The following is a 16,105-nucleotide window of genomic DNA, read 5'->3' as shown; positions in this document are numbered from 1 at the left end:
AACTAAAGGACAGGGAGACAGATCCAGAGGAGCAAAAAGCTTAGAGAGGGCAATATGAAGAGACCCAGACAAGTGAGACAGGACAGAGAAAGGTGATTGTTGGGGGGAGCTGGGGGCTCTCCCAGGCCATCCCTGCCCAGGCCCATCCTGGGCCTTCTCCAGGTATGTAAACCCAAACCAGCTGGTCTCTGAGACACCAACACTGACCTCCCAGACCCAGCTCCCTACCAATCACCAACCACCACATTCCTCTCTTTGCCCCAGGCTCTCCTGTCCCACCTTCTGCCCGGCCCACACTCCACATGACACAGCCTAGCATGGCTAGGGAGTGGGACTGTTTCTTAAGCAGCTGCAAGGAAGAAGATGATCCTGGGGCCAGAGCAGAACCCCACTTTATCCTGTATTACCCTGCAATTGCCCACTCATTGCACTTTTAGGGATGTCAGAGCATTAAGCTGGAATTGTAAGTGGATTAAGACCAAAGTGGGCCTTTGAAGGTGGGGTCTGAAGAGGAGAAGGCTGAGGAGGGGGCAGTGTCTGTCCTTGGGTTCTTTTTTTTTTTTAAATTTAATTATTTATTATTTATTTTTGGTTGCATTGGGTCTTTATTGTGTGCGGGCTTTCTCTAGTTGTGGCGAGCGGGGGCTACTCTTCCTTGCAGTGCGTGGGCTTCTCATTGCGGTGGCTTCTCTTGTTGTGGAGCACGGGCTCTAGGTGCACGGGCTTCAGTAGTTGTGGCACGTGGGCTCAGTAGTTGTGGCTCACGGGCTCTAGAGCACAGGCTCAGTAGTTGTGGCACACGGGCATAGTTGCTCCGCAGCATGTGGGATCTTCCCAGAGCAGGGCTCGAGCCCGTGTCCCCTGCATTGGCAGGCGGATTCTTAACCACTGAGCCACCAGGGAAGCCCTGCCCTTGGGTTCTTAAGGGAGGTTGTCTGAGAAACATATCCTCACAGAGATGGAGTTTAGGTAGCAGGTTGGATTTCCTGGAGAGACCCTGGTGGTAAGCTGGAAGGGGCTTTGGTTTCCCAGCCTTGTCATCAGCTTTCTCACTGAATCTCCCAGCAGCAGTAGGCAGGGATCTACCATCATTGATCTGTGGATGAGGAGAGTTCCAGAAGAACTAGAATCCCCTCTGTTCCCCTGACACCTGCTGAGCTGCTTGGGCAGGGCTGCCGGAAACGGAAGCCTTCTCCTGGCTTTGTTGGGCTTCCTGGGGAAGGGAGAGCTGGTCCAGGGGTGACTCAGCACCCTGCACACAATCTAACCCCTGGACCAGTGTGTGTGTGTGTGTGTGTGTGTGTGTGTGTGTGTGGCCTCTCTTGGCCTGGATAGGGGGAATCGGCCCCTCATGGAGTGTCATCCCCATCTCTTTGGACAGCTGGAGTAGGGGCACAGCTGTGTCTACCTCTGCCTCCAGGACACAGCAGAGTGCCCTGGGTATACGGTTAAGCTCCCAGCCTCCTTCCCACATATCTAAAATGGGGTCCCCCCCGACTCTGTGTGGAGAGAGGAGGCCCAGCTTGGGTTAGGGACTTGGGCATTGAAAACGGGCCTGAGAGCCCAGGGAGATGGGCCTTCCAGAGGTCCTCCACCTGCCAGGGTCCCCAGCTTTTCCCAGGCTGCTCTTACCCACATCCCACCTCCCCATTCCTCCCCCACTCCCCACCCCCCCACCCACAACTCCCACACACTGCCCTGACCTCACTGAAGCCTTTGTCCTAGCCTGTCTGTGGGCCTGTCTCCTGGGCAGGGAGAGAAAGGGCCCCATTGTCCTGGCTGCCTTCTGCGACACAGTAGCTCCCAAAGACTTCCAAAAATGCTCAGCCTGTCAGACCCCTGTGGGTGGGAGGGCTTTCCCTAGGGGCTGCAGTCAGATACCGCCTGGAGTGAGGATCCAGGTGCTGTCCCTCCCAGCGGTATAAAGTTTCCTCTGTTCCCCAGGCTAAAGGTCCTTCCTGAGATCTAACTTCCCGTCTGCCTCCTGCAAAGCAGCCTTCTTCCTCCTGGGAAGGGAGAACTGAAAGATTCAGGGACAGAGCAGGAGAAAAGGATTAGGAAGGAGAGGAGAGAAAAGAAAAGAGGAAAATGGAAGAAAAATGTGAGGAAATTCCCCACTGAAGGACTCTAGACTCTTGTTAATCATCTGAGTGGGTAGATCCTGTGGCCTCTGTGTTTATTTCCTGATGATTCTTCCTTGGTCTTTAGAAGTTGTTAACAGAGGGAAGGCTATTGGTTGACCACTTTGGACTGGAGCCCTTAAGAGAAGCAGCCCACAGTCCCCTGGCCCATGTTCTATGGACCCCAAGTGGCATCTAAGGATTCTTAGTATTGTTGGCAAGAATGTCTGTCTGTGCCTTTATCCCCATCAAGGTGAACTGAAGTTCTCTTTTGACACAGAATTTCCTGGCAAACGAGGTGAATAGAAAAAGAGGGAATCCAGGAGAGACCAAGGGATTCAGGAGTTGGGAAGCGGCCAGGGATGAGGGAGGAAAGGAAGTGGAAGAGTGGAAGACAGAGGAGAGGTGAAAAGGGGGAGACGAGGAAGGAGAGTGGGTCTGTGAGTGGTGAGTGAGGCTGACAGTGAGGGGGTGTCTCTCCTTAGCAGGGAGGATGGAGGAGGGAGCCAGAGCCAGCAAGACATCTCCCCACCCCCAAAATTGAAGTCTCCCAGCCACCCCTCCTGGGACCCTGGGGCTCCACTTGTCAGCAGTTGAGCCCACAGCTGCTGGGAGGTGCTTCCTCGACAGTGGCCCCCTGGCACCTGCCTCGGTTTATTTCTGGTGCCACAGCTGAGTCATGGGGCGGGGAGAGTGAATAAAAGCTGGGGGAAGGGGAGCTTATGACTGGAAGAGGAGAAGGCTGAAGGAGGCTCTAAGACCTGGGACTCTGGGGCCCAGGGTCTGCCCCTTTGGGAAAGAGGGGCCAGAGGTGACAGCATGAGCAACAGTAGTCAGGTTACAGGAGGGATGTCCACATTGGAGACCCTGGATTAATGGGGTTGGGGAAAGGGTGGGGGAGTGGGAGGCAGAGTCTACTGCTTCTGAATTGTTGGAGAAGAGACATGATCTAGGTGTGCCAGTGCTGCATTAGAAAGAGAGGGGAGAGGGGCCCCCAGGGTGGATGGAGAGGTGGATATGGGATCTTCGGATCATGAGAGTGGAAACAGAGAGGACCGTGTGTTTTCCTCTGCTTCTGGTCACAGACTCCGTGGGCCCTCACCTGAGGCCATTCTGTCCCTCTTCCTGCCCCTGAGCCAAAAAGTCCCTTCCCTGGTGGCTCACTTGAGACTCTCCTTTGTCTTCTTAAGGTGGGCCTGAGGACTCAGGAATGGGTCCCTGGGTCTTTTCTTTATCTACTGGAGCTGCATTCACATGACACCTTCTCTTTTCCCACCTCCTAGGAAGACCCTCATATCTAACTTCCATCCATCCTGCTGCAGCACTGTCCTGGAACTTACCATCCCCTGTGGGGTGGGGTGGCCTCACAGGGACCCAGGGGCCTGTTGCCAAGCCCAGAGCCCTCTTGGGTTTCTTGGGCTTAGGTGGGCTTAGTCTCCATTCCCTCCCCTTTCTAGGGGCAGCCCCAGAGGGCACATTCCAGCTGAAATTAAATCACATTCCTCCATCCCTGCCTGACAAGGATGGCATTTCTGACAGCAGCTGTGACACCACAGGGTCAAGTGGCAGCAGCTGGTCCCCCAAGGAGGGGCCGAGAGGGGGAAACTAGGGGAGCTGAGGGACCAGGGCCTTTGGAAGCAATGAATGAACTCTGAGTCTTTGCTCTCAAGAGGCCAGAGCAAGAAGCATAGACCCTGCAGTGGGAGGGATACAGGTTAGATGGCAGCGTCTCCTAGCTGCATGGAGCGGCAGGGAATGATCCAGTCCGAGCAGTATTGTGCAGATGGGAAAACCGAGGCCCCCAGCATCACCTTCTGAGAGGACCCTGGAAGAACACCCTCTCCCACCCCTGGACTGGGCTCCCGCATAGACATGAGGCTGAGGGGGCCCTTTAAGAGGCCACACTCTGAGCTCCTTGGCCAGAACCCAAAGCCAAGGCCTTTGATTTCCTCTGAGCCTCTGGCAGCAGCAGCAGCAACAGGGACAACATCAGGCTGGGCTGAATGGAGAGCTCAGCCCCTGACCTCACCCTCCCAGGCGCCTTGGTCTGCACAGCCTTATAAGGAAGTGCCCCAAGCAAACTGAGGAAGTCACCTCCAGCCCCCCCCACCCTACCCGCGCGCCCCATTCAGAGGCTATATTTACCCAGAGGAGGTCCCAGAATAACCTCCCACTTGTCCTCATGCTGGGATGGGGGGGACGTGGCGGGTGCTGCCTCCTCCTTCCCTCCCCCGGGACTCCACCCTCCCAAGTGCTTCCTGTTGTCTGATCTCATCACAGTCGTTCATTCATTCATTTATTCATGTATTCAATCCGTGTTTACTGAGCACCCTTGGGCCCCCAGACCCCTCCAATTCTCTTCTCCAACCTGGTCCTCTCTCCTGAGCTCCACAAACCCACCCTCTCCCAGGGCAGCTCCTCCTAGAGGTCACAATTTCCTGCTGGATTCTCCAGCTCAGAAGATGGGACCACCGACTCCCAGCTTCCCTTACTGCCACACTCCCACTCCATCTCCCACAGTGGGTCACCAAGGCCTGAGACTGTGCTTCCCTTACATGCCTCCTCTCCATCCCGCTGCCACCCTTGTCCCCCGCCTGGACCGCTGCAGTAGCCTCCCTGAAGCCCACCTACCTACCCCAATCCACTCTCACACACCAGCCAGAAGGTTCTATTTAAAATGCAAACCTGGTCATGTCATCTCACTACTTACAACCCTTCAAAGCTCCTCATTTCCCTTAGGACGAAATCCATATTTCTTGGCTGCCTGGCGAGGCCTTGGCCCACTGGCCCCCAACTCCTCTCTAGTCTTATTGTGGACATTTTACCCCTCATTCTCCACCTTCTGGCCACACAAGCCTACTTTCTGTTCCTCAAATGCCCAGACTTCTCTTCCCACCCCAGGATTTTGCACCTGCTGTTCGGCTCTGACTAGAATCCTTTCCTCCGCCTCCTACTTCCTCCTCCTCCCTCCTCTTCCCCACGCTGGTCAGCTCCTGCTCATCCTTCAGGTTCCCAGGGCAGCCTTCCCTGACCTCCTCCTCCCAGCCTTCCCCAGCCTAGATCAGGTGGGGCCCCTGCTCTATGCTCCCATAACCTCCTGCCCTTCTCTGTTTTCAAATATGATTTCCACTCAGAAGCCCTTGTTCGGTTAGAAGGTAGAGCTCTCGGGGCCAGGAGCCTTGGACTCCCAGCACCTGCATGGTCCGTGGCGCATAGGAGATGCCCTGTAAACATCTGACAGCCCCTGTTACTGTCCAACCCTCATTTCTCTTGCTGCACGGATGGACTACCATTGCCAAAGAGAACACACCACCCACCATATACGTCTTTTAGAAAGTCTTCACTTCTGTCTAACTGATGTCCCTCCACCTGTTTGGGATTTGTTGGCAGACATGGCTAGTTTGGGTAATTCTGCAGGGGACCAGGGATCTTGGTGTGGGGGGCAGGATGGGCACCAGACACAGGGAAGGATTGCTTGGCTTGGCCTCTGTCCTTGGTCCCTCGTCCAGGCGGGGGTGCCCGAGGGCCTAGGGAGATCAAGCACAGGTCTCCTCTGTCCCATTAGAGGAGCAGGGAGTGGGCCTTATTTGCCCGGATGCCAGTGTGCTGGCCCCCAGCCTGGCAGCCTGGCGGGAGCAGACACGGCCTTGTTAGCAGTGAGTACAGGAAGCATCGTGGAGGCTTGGGCTGCCAGAAGGGCTGCCAGCATCCTGGACCCCAAGGGCAGACGTGGGGGCCTGGGTACCTAATGCAAAGACTCTTAGGTGGAGGAGAAAGGCATGGGCAGAGAAACAGACAGTGAGGTTCTGTCAGGGGGTCTCCTGTCCACCCCTCCTTGTCCAGAGGATGAGTTGAGGTCAGAGGGCTTGAGACTTCATCTTCTCATCTTCCCCTGCCCTCAGCCTTGGGCCCGAGGAAAGGAAGGGCCTGCTCCTGGCCTTGGGATTGTCCCCAGACGTGGAACATTTGTCTGGCAGCCCCTGCCCCACCCCCACCCAGGATATTTAGAGGTGTTGCCAGCTCTTCCTTCCCTGCAGAGCTGAGCTGGGGAGTGGTTTCTATTTGGGTATCCTGACTTCAAGGCCTTCAAGCCCCGCCTTATCCAGGAACACCTGGTGTCACCCTGCCCTACACAGGGACCCAGAGAACTCTTGGGAAGGGGGTACTCTTGGGAAGAAGCTGTGGCTGGGTGGACCCCCGACCTAACCTGTTATCAGCACACCCCCTCGCTCTTTTGTTTCACCCCTGACAGCTTCAGTCTATCCCGGCCTCACCTCCACTTTCCTGTCTTCTCTGTCTCCGGCTTTAGCATGGAAGGAAAGTCCTACTGAAGATCTAAACTATAGCCCTCCGGCTTTCCCTAGGCTTCCTCCTGCTCTCCCTGCCCTGGGAGGCCCCGGAGTCACCTGGCCCAGCATCCCTCGTTGTGTGGCTGAATCTGAGGTTCAGAGAGGTTAAACGCTGACCTGAGGCCACACAGCCAGACTGAGACAGAACAGGCCTCCCTCTTCCCTTACCCGGCTCTGACCCAGCCAGTCTGAGCAGACGCCAAGGCCATACAATTGTTTGGGTTTGGGGGCAAGGGGGCTTATTATGCTGGCGGCACTGAGGGGCCAGCAGGGAGGACATGCGCGGGTGAGGGTGGCCCCAAGGCTTAATCCCTGTAATCAGCGCTGTGGGCAGAGATGATGACAGGCCTGACTTCTGCAGGCGCCAAGGTCACCTGGGCTGGCCCCCCCTTCCCTGGTCAAGCAGCACCCCCAGCCCTCCCCAGGTCCCCAGCACTGCTGCCTGCAGCCTTCGTCTGCCTGCCTTGTCTCCCTCATGAGGCCTTCCAGATCCTCCTCTCCTCAGGAGGCAGCCCCTCCCTAACACTAGCATCTCCTGCTTCCTCCCCCAGTCTCTTCTGCTTCTGTGTCAGCCCTGAGGCCCCCCCTGAATTAAGGAAGGAAGAGTCCAGACTTTGTAGGCGGAGGCATTACTTTATTCAGGCAGGGAAAAGCCAGATGGGGCTACAACATGGCAGGCATATGGGGGGGTCAGGACATAGGAGCACCCCCTCACCCCCATTAGCCACCAGCCAGACATCCCATGAGGGTGCAGTGAAGAAGGGCAGAGCAGGTGAGCCCTGGCGCATGGACCACCACGGCCCCCTCCCCTTGGAGGAGCCACCGGGCCCCTGGCCTTTTCCAGCTGATGGGATGGGGAGGAAAGGGAGTGCAAGGGAAAGGGGGTGCCTAGTCCTACAGAGATTCAGTTGGCTTCAGCCTCGTGGGACAGTGCAGGCCGGATGTCCCCATTAGCGGGGTCCAAGGGGCTGGTATCTATTCCCAGAGCCTGCATTCTTGGAACGGGTCCCTTTGCCACACCCATTTCACCTCGGCTAGCCAGGCCTCTCGGACAGAAACCACAGGTCAAGAGATAAGTTAAGGGTGCTGCCTCCAAGCAGGGAAGGGCTTGGGGATAACCCCCCTGCCCAAGACCTCGGTGCAGGAGGGGGTGCTCTTCCTCTAGTCCTCCCCTGAGGACCAGGAGTCTCCATCTCCTTCTCGCTGACTGAACTTCAGGAGCTGGCCTTGGCCCAGGTGAAGAGGAGCCCCTGCCCAAGGGGTCTTCAGGGCACCCCCCTCCTCCTCCTCCTCCAAGGGGCTCCCTTGGTCGCCCTCAGGGGGCCCTGGTTTCCCCTGCCTTACTCCCTCAGACTGCTCCAGCCCGTTCACCACACCCCCATTCACATGCTCCAACTCTTCCTTCAGGCTGGGGCCCTGGCCATTGACACCAAGGGTGTCCCCCACCTCTAAGCCCGTGTCCTCCACCCCACTGAGGGTCCCCAGAGGGCCAGGGACTTGGCCCTCCCTCTCCAAGGGAATAGCATCAGACTCTTCCTCTGATCCTGAGGCCTCCGTGCTGTCCTGGGACTCAGTCTCCAGGGCGGTCATGGGGGCGTCAGATGCCGCACCCCTCAAGCCATCATCCCAGGGGACACTGACATCCATGGTCTCAGACCCCTGGAGGTTCCCTCTCTGAGGGCCACTCAGGGCCGGGAGGCTGCCCACCGAGGGCCCTGCCCCCCACCGCCCTGCCCCTGGCTCTCTCGCCTCTTCTTCATCTTCTTCCTCTCCCTCCTCCCCACTCTCTTCCTCATCTGCAAATCCATCAGATTCCCCATCCCGATCCCAGGCTGCAGGCTCCAGTAGCAGCTGGGGCACCTGGCCCAGAGGTTCTGCCACCTCCCCAGGGACCCCAGGAAGAAGAGACGCCTCAGTCCCCAAGTCCTCAAATTCTTCCGACAGCTCAGAGTCATGGCCACGTTCCTCCTCCTCATCTCCCCCCTCCTCCTCCTCTGAGGGATGGGCCCCAAGGTCCTCAGAGGCCAGGACTGCAGGACCCCAGCCTTCCTTTCCAGTCTCCTCTTGAGGGGAGGGCCTCTGCTCTCCAGCCAGGTCCCACTTGGGAGAAGCAGGGGACCTGAGGTAGAGGCCCAGGGGAGTGGAGTCGGGAAGGGTCTCCCCTAGCTCATCAGCCTCACTCTCTTCTCTGCTCTCCTCCCCCTCCTCCTGGAGGCCTTCAGGGATTCCCCCAGAGCCCAAATCCTCCTGCTCCCCCACCACCTTTCCCAGGACCTCAGCCCTGCCTGCCAGCCCCCAGCTAGCCTCTTGGCTCCCCTCAGCCAGGGGCTGGGGCCCAGGGGCATCTTCAGGGATTGGGGTGGGTGAGCAGGACTCAGTGGGCTGTGGGCTGGGGGGCCCCAGCACTGGTTTGACATTCTCCTTTGCTCCCTCTGAGCTCAAGGGCCTGGGTTGAGGGGTATCACTTCCATCGCAGCACGGGGTCTCAGCAGGGAACGTCTCCTCTGCTTCCTCAGGGGCTTCAGGCTCAGACTCCTCCCAGCCCCTGGGAGGCTCCAGCGGGTCTCTGCTCTTCCTGGGCAGTGTGGAGAGCTCTGGCTCCGGAGCAGCTGCCTCCTCCAGCTCCTTTCTGGGCCCTTCCAAGCCCTGCACCCTCTTTGCCTCCAAACCTTCCTCCCCCAGGGGTGGCTCCATCACCTCCTCTCTGGCCCGGCCGCCTGGGTCCTCCAGCCCTACCGCCTCCTGCTCCCGTCCCTGTTCCGCTCCTGCAGTCTCTAAGCCCAAGGTGACCTCTGGGGAGGCTCGGCCATCCCTGGGGGCCACATCCTCACCTTCCAACACTGGCTCTATCACCTCTGACATTCCCTGGGGAGCTGCGAGGCCCGGGGTCCCCACCTGCTCTGGCCGCTCTTCAGGGTCCTGGAGGCCCTCAGTGCCTCCCACCCCACTGGCTCCCTCAGCTGAGACCCTCTGCTCTTTGGGCTCAGGGCTCCCTGGCTGCCCCTCACCTGGGCTCCAGACCTTGCCTGTGGCCGTCAGCTGCAGCTCCCCCTGCTCTACAGCCTCCCCCTTCCCAGCGAGGCTATCCCGTTCCCTAGGTTCCATCTCTGCCTCGTCCTCACTGTCCACTTCAGGCCTCCCAGGGGGCGTTTCCTGATCCAGTTCCTGACCCCCCTGCACCGTATCTTCCCACTTCTGCAGATGTGCAGAGAGTGGCAGCTCCTGTCCCTCCTCCTCCAGGGACCTCGGTGGCTCTGGATTCTCTCCCTTCTCCACTTTCTCTTCCTCTTCCAGATACCTTTGACTTCCCTTGTCTACCTCCTCTGGAGATCTCATAGTCTCTACATTCTGCCCTCCCAGAGAGCTCAGTGATTTCTGAGTCTCCTCTTCTAGGGGTCTCAATGTCTCTTGGTTCCCTTCCACAGACCCCAGTGGTTCTTGACTTTCCTTTTCTAGAGGTTTCAACATTTCCAGGTTTTCTTCTCCTGTAGGCTTTAGTGGTTCTAGAGTCTCTGTTTCTAAAGATCTCACTGCCTCTACACTCTCTTCATTTAGGGACCTTAATAAGTCTTGATTCTCTTTTTCAAGAAGTCTAACTATCTCCTGGTCTTTTCCAAGAGACTTTAGTGCCTCTGGTTTCACCTTTTCTAGAGGGCTCAATGTCATCTGGTCTTCTTTTTCTAGAGACTTCAGTGGCTGATTCTCTTTTTCTAGAGGTCTCAATGTCTCCTGGTCTTCTTCTTCTAGAGGTCTCATTGCCTTCTGATCTTCTCCTAGAGATCTCAGTGACTCCTGGTTTTCTTTTTCTAGATGTCTTAAAGTCTCTTGGTTCTCATCTTCTGGAGCCCTCAGAGATTCATGATTCTCTTTTCCTAGAGGTCTTGATGTCTCCTGGTCTTTTTCTTCTAGAGATCTCAGTGGCTCTTGATTCTCTTTTGCTAAGGGTCTCAATGTTTCCTGGTTCTCTACTTCTTGACATCTCAGTGGCTCTTGCCTTTCCTTTTCTAGAGCTCTCAATGACTCAAAGTTCTCCTCTTCTAGAGACCTCACTAATTCTTGATTTTCCTTTCCTGGATATAAAAATGTTTCTACATTTCCTTGAAGAGACCTCATTATTTCTTGACTCTCCTTTTCTAGTGATTGCAATGTCTGTGGGTCCTCTTTTCCTATAGGCTTAAGTAGTTCTACAGTCTCTTTTTCTAGAGGTTTCATTACCTCCATCTCCTTTCCTTCTAAAGACTGCAATAACTCTTGATTCTCCTTTTCTAGAGGTTTTAGTGTTTCTAAGTTCTCTTCTTCCAAAGACCTCAGAGATTCCTGATTCTCCTTCTCTAGAGATCTCATTGTCTCATGGCGCTGTTTTTCCAGAGAAATCAGTGGCTCTTGAATCTCCTCTTCCAGAGACTTCAGAGTTTCTTTTTCCAAAGGACCCGGGGAGTCTTGGATTTCTTTCATGTCCAGATCCCCCTCTTCTTGACGTGTTTCCTGCTGCAAGCTGCTTATTACTTTGACCTCTACAGCTGTTTCTTTCTCTGCCAGCCCCCAGATTTGTCCTTCCCCTTCCTCCTGGAATCTGCTGGACTCTCTAGACCCACCGGGTTCTCCATCTTTGGCCTCTAAACTGGGATGGTCAGGGCTGAGGGCTGGAGCCAGGGAGGCATGATCTTCAGAGGACTGGCCTGGACTGGGCTCTTGTTGCTTGCCCCCAGGCTCCTCTGGTCCTGGCAGGATGCTGGCAGGGGTGGCCACCTTGGCTTCAGCCCACACAGCTTCTGGAACCTGTTGCATCCCAACCCGTGGCTGGGGCAGGGAGAGAGGGGCATCCTGGGCTCTGATCTTGGCATCTGTGGCAGGGCGGGGAGCCTGAGGTGTGGGCGGAATGGGGGTGCTGGCCGAAGTGGGGGTATGGGCCTGAAGGAGTTCCTGGCTCTTCAGAAAGCCTGGCACAGGCGTTTCAAGGGTATCAGGCAAAGGTGAGGAGAGGGGAGTAGGGCTCAGGACAGAGAGCAAAGGTCCCAGACGCCGGCCCTCTGGGGTCCCAGGGAAATGCAGCTCCAGCTTAGGGTCTGGAAAGGTAGAGGGGAAGAAACGGTGTCAGCACATACAGGTTGGGGGTGGGGTAGGGGAGCAGCTACCACTTCTGGCAAGAGTGCCCTGCTCCTGCCTTTTATGGGCTGGGCTAAGAGTATGCTTGCTGCCGTGGGGGACCACGGAGTCAAGACTTAGACTGGTGCTTTTCAGGAAAGGCATCGCTCTGGGTGTGAAGAGGAAAGAAAGGTAAAGTTTTGGGGGGACCTTGGGCCCTCCTCTTACCCAGGAAGCTGAGGGAAGCCTTGGAACCGCTGCCAGGTGTCTGCAGCCGGGAGTTCTCTGCCTCTAGGAGGGTTCTGGGGACAAGGGAGGAAAAGCTGGGTCAGCCCTCGGCCCACAGGCCAGCCGGCAAGCCAGCCAGGGAAAAGTCACAGCTGAGCATGCGCGTCCCTGGCCTGGCAGGCTATCTCTTCATTCTCACCACTATCACACAAAAGCCACACGGGGTTATACTTGGCTCTGCACATGAAATCACATGGTCACATCCCAGATATCACCCACTTGGTCACAAGGAGTCACACACTTATTTGGGACACACAGCTGGACTCACAGACACACAAGCAGATTCCCACACAGTCGACACAGTGTACACACACACCCACACATTGCTTAGACTAGTCGCCTCCCAACCCCAGGCCTATGACCTCATCCTCCGTGTGGGGGGCCGATTCTAATGCTAATTGCTGCCTTTGTCCACACCGCCATCTGGAGGGTCTGAGTAGGGGGCTTCCCAGGGGAAGTGGGAATTCTCAGGCCGTTCCCATGGGATAGGCTCCCTCCTCCTTCTCCCCCAGGGCCCCCAGAGCTGGTTACAGACAAAAGCCAATGAATTCAGCTCCCTCTCTCCAAATCCTTTTCACGCCTCAAAACCCAGGTTAAGCCTGCGCAGTCCTTTCCCCTAAGTGGTTTGATTTAGGGGTCAAGGCCCTCATCTTGGGATCTCTAAGTACTCTGGATCCCAAGCCTTTCAGGGCAATGGAGTTTTCTGTGTACATGCCCCTGCCTTAGTGCCCCATGGGGACTGAGGAGGAGGGGACCAATTGCGGGGGAGGGAGGACCAATCAATTCAACAAGTTATCCTGAACGTCTGTCTCCTCTGTGCTCTTCTTCGTGATCTCTGAGTCTGGTTAGTGTTTTCTATGGTCTCACCTCTGTCCTTCTCGATGCAGCATCATGCTGTCTGAGCTCTGTGCCCCATGGAGGTGGAGCCCCTCTCTTCTTCATCCCTAGATCCTCACTGACCTTCCCTCTCTGGGCCCTGCCTCCCCTCCCCTCCTTAACCTGTCCCGGGGCCCCTGCCTTTGTTTGCCTGTGGATTCTGGGGGCACTGTCCTCATAGCCTGTCTAGCCCTGGCTCCACCCTGCAGGCTTGGGGTACGCAGCCCTTCACAGTAGCAAAGCCCCTTCCTTAGGCTTCATCAGTGGATCCTTGGCTAACCAGGCCAGTTTCCCAGAAACTGGGTTTGCCCAAGGCCACAGAGCCAGCGAAGCAGCACTTCCTTGGTCTCAACCTTTCCTGAGCCAACAGGGAATGTGGTCAGTAGAAGGGCTGGGCAGGGCCAAGGGCACTAAGGGTTGAGAGGAGCCAGGCCCCAGGACATCCAGGATGGAAGGGACCTTGGCTGTCACCCAGCCCATCTCCCATCCTCCCGACAAGGAAACTGAGGCCCAGGTCAGGTGGTAAGTCAGTGCCACCAGCCCACACCTGCAATTCCTTCTTCCTGAGGCTGCTCAAGGACATCACCCTCTCTGTGTGAGCACACACACAGAGACTGGCCTTTTCTGCCCCTTGGGGTAAGGTTCTGGATATGGATGACCCACATGTGTCCAGCCCTGTCCTTTGAGGCTGTCCCACTCAGCTATATCACCTCTCCTTGGGGGATCTCCTGGGCACAGGATGCTTCTCTGGTCCTGAACCCACGAGAGAGCAGGTGGGCTTAGGTGGCACACATCGTGGTGTGGAAGGGATCAGCCTAGAGTCACAGGACCGAGCAGTGACAGAGCCTCCACCACCCGTGGCTCTGGGCCCCTTCAGCCAAGGAGTCTGCCCCTGCATGTATGTGTGCATCTGTGTGCCTGCATGGGTCAGGGTCAACCTGTACCTGTATGTGGCCACCTCCAGGCTGAGGGACATCTTGAGGTGTGCCAGCTGCTGCCGACCTTCCAGGACCTGGGCAATCTGGCTCTGTAGGCCCTGTTTCTCCTGCTCCAGGGCCTCCACGGCCAGCTGCAGAGCAAGCCAGAGGCAGTCAGTGAAGGGACGGGGTCCTTCCTGCTAACTTACCTGCATCCCCCTTGGCTGCTGCAGCAGCATCTTCTGCTCCCTGACTAACTTCTCTGCAGAGCAGATTCCTGCCTCCCCTACCCCACTTCCCTCCCAGAGAACCCCTTCTGAAGCCTCCGAGAAGAGCACAGTGGCCCCTCTCAGCCCTCTCCCACGGCCTGGCTCCTCCTCTGAGGATGCTGATTAAATGGTAGCACATGCTGCTCAGAATTCAGCTCCCACAGGAAGGGGGAGGTGAGGGAGGAGAGGAGATGGGTTACAGAGAGAAGGAGAGGGAAAAAAGTGGAAGCAGAAGGAAAAACAATTAATCAGCAGGCCTGGAGCCTGCAGGACTGGAAGCCAAACAGCCCCGGTCCCAGTCACTGTCTCCTGCTCCCCATGCTAGGCCCCCACGCCCTCCACTTCCCACATGTTCTGGAATCTTTCTCCTCTGAAGGGTGGGGGGGGGGGGACATGGTGAGACCTCTGTCTGGCCCAGGCAGGAGGCTGTTTTCTCAGCTGCTGGTCACGTCTGCGCAGTGTGAGGGGGAGCAGCTGTCCCAGGCCTCTGGAATGTGCTCAGGAGCCGAAAAGCCCAGACAAGGGAGAGGAGGGCTGGTGGCCCCCCATCCAGGGCCCCTCACCCTCTCCTGTCAGGGGGAGGAGGGCGGCTGGGAACTTGGAGACTCTTGAGTAGCCAGACCATCAGATCAGCACTGAGAGGGAAAGTTCTGAGCGTCTTCTGAGCGACAGCAGGGCCTAAGGAGGGGTCCAGGGGCCATCAGGGTATGAAGGTGCCATTTAGACAGTGAGGAGGCTGATGCAATGCCTTGTGCCTGTCTGCCCTTCGAGGGGGTGTGCTTTGAGGTCTGAACCTCCATCATTCCAGCCCTACACTAGACAGAGTTGTGAAAGTCTGGGACAGTGGCACCAGGCATGGTTTTCTAAGAAGTGGCCCCTGAATCTGCAGCCACCACACCCCCCACTTCCCACTCCCTTTCCCAGGTCTCTGATCCCCAACGGGACTTCCTGAAGCCTTGTCTTGCCCAGGTCCCCAGGCTTCCTCACCTGGAACTGCTCAGTAGCCCGCAGCCGCTCCTGCCAGCGGCCCTCCAACCTCTGCTCCAGCGCGGCCCTGCGCTCCTGGAGGCCGCTGCGCTCCGCTTGGAGCTGCTGCAGCTCCAGGCGACCCTCGCGGGCGCCCTTCACCGCGTGGCCCAGCCGCTCGCGGGCCTGGCCCAGCGACGTCTCCATGTGCGCCACGCGCTCCTGGTAGCCGCGCACTGCCCCGCGCCACGTCTCGCCCAGCCGCCGCGCCAGCTCCTCCACCTCGGGGGCCGGCACGGGGGGCCCGCGGGGCGGAGCGGGGCCGCGGGGGGCGCAGGCAGCCTGAGCGTTCAGGCCCGCGCGCTCCTCCTCGTGCGCCGCGCGCAGAGCCTCCAGCTCGCGCTCCAGCTCCGCCGCCTGGGTGCTCAGCCAGGCCTGGGCGCACTTTTCGGCCTCGACCGCGCGCCGGCTGCGGGCCGTCTCCTCCGCGGTCCGCTCCCGGGCCAGCCGCAGCTGCTGGCACCGGCTCGCCACGCCCTCCACCTCTTCTTCCAGGTTGTCGCGCGCCACCTCGGCCGCGCGCTTCTCCCGCCAGCGCTGGTCGACGAGGGCCCGCAGGGCCGCCAGCTCGTCGTCGGCACGGGCCCTCCAGGAGGCGTCCCCGGCCTGTGCCCGGAGACCCCCGAGCTCCGCGCTGAGTAGCTCATTCTGCTCCTCTAGCGCCTTGACCCGGGCCAGGTAGGCCTCCAGGCGCCGGTTGAGCTCCCACATCTGAAAAGATTCCTCCCCCAGGCAGCCCTCCATCCTGCCCGTCTGACCCACCGAAGGTGGAGAGACGCGGAGCACCGGGAGAAGCCAGCAGCTCTCAAAGCTTTTAGGACGGAAGGGTAATGGAGACGGATGGGGACAATGACGGGGCGGGGCGAGGAGCAGCTGAAGCGACTGAGAGTCGGGAGTGGGAGCGAGGCTATTCATACTCCCGCCAGCCTGGCGGGAAAAGGGGCGGGACCCAGGCCTTAACCCGTTAGAGTTCAGAGAAACGACGGCAGCCTTTGTCCTTGTGCCCCCGGTGTGCTGGAGAGTGAAACCAAAGAAAAAGCCATGCCCGGAGAATCCGATCCGATGGTGGCTTTCAGGGGGAGGAGGCCGTGAGGCAAGGTCAGAACCCCAGATAAAAGCAGATTATACATAGAACTGAGCCTGTGGAGGGGGTGCCAGGGGATTCAGGCCTGCGA

The 16,105-nt window shown here is 57.9% G+C and overlaps 1 protein-coding gene across 1 annotated transcript; it reads right to left on the bottom strand.

Annotated features, from left to right (window-relative positions):
* Positions 1-7,082: 7,082 nt before the first annotated feature.
* NES (nestin) lies at positions 7,083-15,800 on the bottom strand. The gene is made up of 4 exons (XM_061183291.1): positions 14,892-15,800; positions 13,663-13,787; positions 11,783-11,856; positions 7,083-11,535 (listed from the first exon to the last, which is right to left on the bottom strand). The coding sequence occupies exons 1-4, from the start codon at positions 15,672-15,674 to the stop codon at positions 7,631-7,633; spliced, it is 4,887 nt and encodes a 1,628-aa protein (XP_061039274.1). The 5' UTR covers positions 15,675-15,800; the 3' UTR covers positions 7,083-7,630.
* Positions 15,801-16,105: the final 305 nt, after the last annotated feature.

The sequence above is a fragment of the Eubalaena glacialis genome, chromosome 3 (genome assembly GCF_028564815.1).
Source record: "Eubalaena glacialis isolate mEubGla1 chromosome 3, mEubGla1.1.hap2.+ XY, whole genome shotgun sequence".
In the NCBI taxonomy this organism is placed as follows: Eukaryota; Metazoa; Chordata; class Mammalia; order Artiodactyla; family Balaenidae; genus Eubalaena; species Eubalaena glacialis.
This window is presented reverse-complemented; position numbering and strand designations above follow the sequence as displayed.